At 32.9% G+C, this 2,624-nt stretch overlaps 1 protein-coding gene across 1 annotated transcript in view; it reads left to right on the top strand.

Annotated features, from left to right (window-relative positions):
- LOC18042526 (ubiquitin carboxyl-terminal hydrolase 13) overlaps positions 1-558 on the top strand; it is a 1,296-nt gene extending 738 nt beyond the window's left edge. The window contains exons 3-4 of the mRNA XM_006431858.2: positions 101-273; positions 401-558. Coding sequence (XP_006431921.2) covers positions 101-273; positions 401-558 — 331 coding nt within the window. The remainder of the gene's footprint in view (positions 1-100; positions 274-400) is intronic.
- Positions 559-2,624: the final 2,066 nt, after the last annotated feature.

The raw sequence follows: 2,624 nt of genomic DNA, 5'->3' as shown, positions 1-2,624 counted from the left end.
TATGACCATTCTTTAAGACAATAGGTCTCTGTGATTATTTTGCCAAACCTTAAGGTGTCGTTGTTCATTTTTTTAATTAATTCTATTGGGTAAAATATAGGCAACTGGTGGTTTATCCGGCAGGATCTGGAGCTGATAGAGGCAACTATCTTACTGTTTCATTAAAGCTAGCTGATTATCAAAAAGTTACACCTAAGAAACCAGTTTATGCAGAATTTAAGCTCAAAATACCTAACCAATACAGCAGGAATAGAGCTGGCGCTGAACAAACAGGTGAGTACCCGCCCTTTACCGGCATCAACTCTTTACTAGCTTCATATATATTTGAAGCCTAGCTTATTACATAAACAAGAGCTGGCTAACGCATATTAATTATACATCGAACATTATTTTGTTGCAGTTAAGTATTTTTTCAACTCGGCAGCGGAAAAAGAGTCTTCCAAATTTTTGTCGAGGGATGATCTGTATGACACCACCAAGGGATACCTTCCAAGCAATGAAACCCTAGTTGTCGAAGTCCAGTTTCTTGTTGTTTCAGTGATTAAGGCCAACACTTAATTCATGCATCGTCATCATGCATGATTTGCTGTGATCGCTTTGGATGAGTTCGTGAGATTTCATAAAGGGTGTTGATGTTTTTATTGAGTACTTATTAATGATTTCCAATAAAACGCTTGTGTTGCTAGTCTATGCAAGATTGCGTTTGCTTCTGTTATTTTGTTTTGTTTCTTCACTATGCGTTTTGTTGAAAACTGTGTTCATCAGGCAATGCCTGATTGCAAATAAATTAAGATGAGAGTAATCATCTGCATGTGTTATAATAAAAATCTTTGTGTCACTTGTGCTTCCTCTGTTATTTGAATGTATTTTCGTTTTAAGATGATTGATTATTTTGTGGCGCGTTCTACAAACAGTTGGTAAATCTGTCATTAACGAAAATTAAATACGCACTCTAATCTGAACAGCTTGACTTGTAGTCTCAATTTGTCATCTCATGTTTCATGATAATGCATGATTTCCTCTGATCGCTTTGGATGAGTTCATGAGATAGGGTATTGATGGTTTAATGAAGTATTTGTTGATTTCGAATAAAAAGCATGTATTCTGATGATTTTTTTTTTTTTTTTGTTTCTTGATTATACGCCTAGTTAAAAAATGTGTTCAGGCGAGGCCTAATCGATTGTAATTAAACAAAGATGCTAGTAATCATCTGTGTTATCTGATAAGTCTTCTACTTCCTTTAGTACTGTGCCATGTGAACAAAATATTTGTGTCGTTAAATCTGAATTATTATGCAGATTCCAATAAAAAATTTAATCCAGCATAAGCATCAAGGATCTAGTATCATTGCTTATGCCTACTAAGTTATAAATTCATATGCATATGTCTGAATGTCAATGTGTATAAAAAAAAGTTTAAAAAACACCTAAATCAAGTAATGCAACATCAAGAATTTCTATCTAAACAAAATATAATATGTAATAAACTAAGTCTTTAACTCCAATTAAAATAATAAATTACTCTTTAATACTGAATTCCAAAGATCCAAATACAAGAATAACTTATTTATCGTATAAAGAGTATTCACTACAGCAAAATGGTCTTCACTAATACTTAGCTCGTGATGCTTAATTAAAAAGTATCAGTATTTACATACATATGGTCCATTTTTCATGTTTAACATACAAGTATCACAAATTACTGATATGATAGGGTTAATAAGTTAGACATCAGAAATTTCTGACACTAAGATATCTAAAAAAAAAATCAAAATAATTTTAATCTTGTCCCAATTACAACTCAATCCCAAGACCTCTCAAAAGTCAAGCTTCTAAATTAAAAAGAGAAACAATAATATAATACAAAAAAAATGTATATATAGAAAATAAAAAAGCCCTAAGTCGGCAAATCCCTAATTCTAATGTCAACTTCATCTTCTAAACTCTCTCTCTCTCTCTCTCTAAGTCTCAGCAGCCACGTGTGCAGTCAGCGAGCGCGTTGCCACTCCTTAGCTAGTCTTCCGCGAAACATCCACACTATGTGCCGTCATCGACAATTTGTGTTTTGCCTCACGGTGCATTCGTCGTGACATGGTAGTTGTGACTCGTCAAGTCAACCAGTCTCACATCCTCACGGCTGTCACTCGTCAGCCAGTGGTCGTCATCACGGTCGTCGGCTGCTATTATTTTCAAATTTCAATTTTGATTCATAATAAAGGTATAATATTAGAAAATTTATTTTAATTTATTTGATTTTCGTATCACTACTAGAAAAATGGTCTTTACTGATACTTAACTTGTGACACTTTGTTAAAAAGTATCAGTATTTACATACATATGGACCATTTCCTGTGTTTAACATATAAGTATCACAAATTACTGATACCATAGTGTTTGCAAGTCAGACATCAGAGACCCCTGACACTAAGCTATCAGTTAAAAAATCAAAATAATTCTAATCTTGTTCCAAATAGAACTCGAACCCAAGACCTATAGAAGTCAAGCTTTTTAAGTTAAAAGGAAAAGAAAAAACCATAATATAATACACAAAAAAATGTATATATAAAAAAAAACCCTAATTTCGTAAATCCCTAAATCTAATCTAGGTCAATTTCATCTTCTAAA

The sequence above is a fragment of the Citrus clementina genome, unplaced genomic scaffold, assembly GCF_000493195.1.
Source record: "Citrus clementina cultivar Clemenules unplaced genomic scaffold, Citrus_clementina_v1.0 scaffold_5, whole genome shotgun sequence".
Classification (NCBI taxonomy): Eukaryota; Viridiplantae; Streptophyta; class Magnoliopsida; order Sapindales; family Rutaceae; genus Citrus; species Citrus x clementina.
The sequence above is the reverse complement of the archived record's forward strand: the minus strand, read 5'-3'. Positions and strand labels throughout refer to the sequence as shown.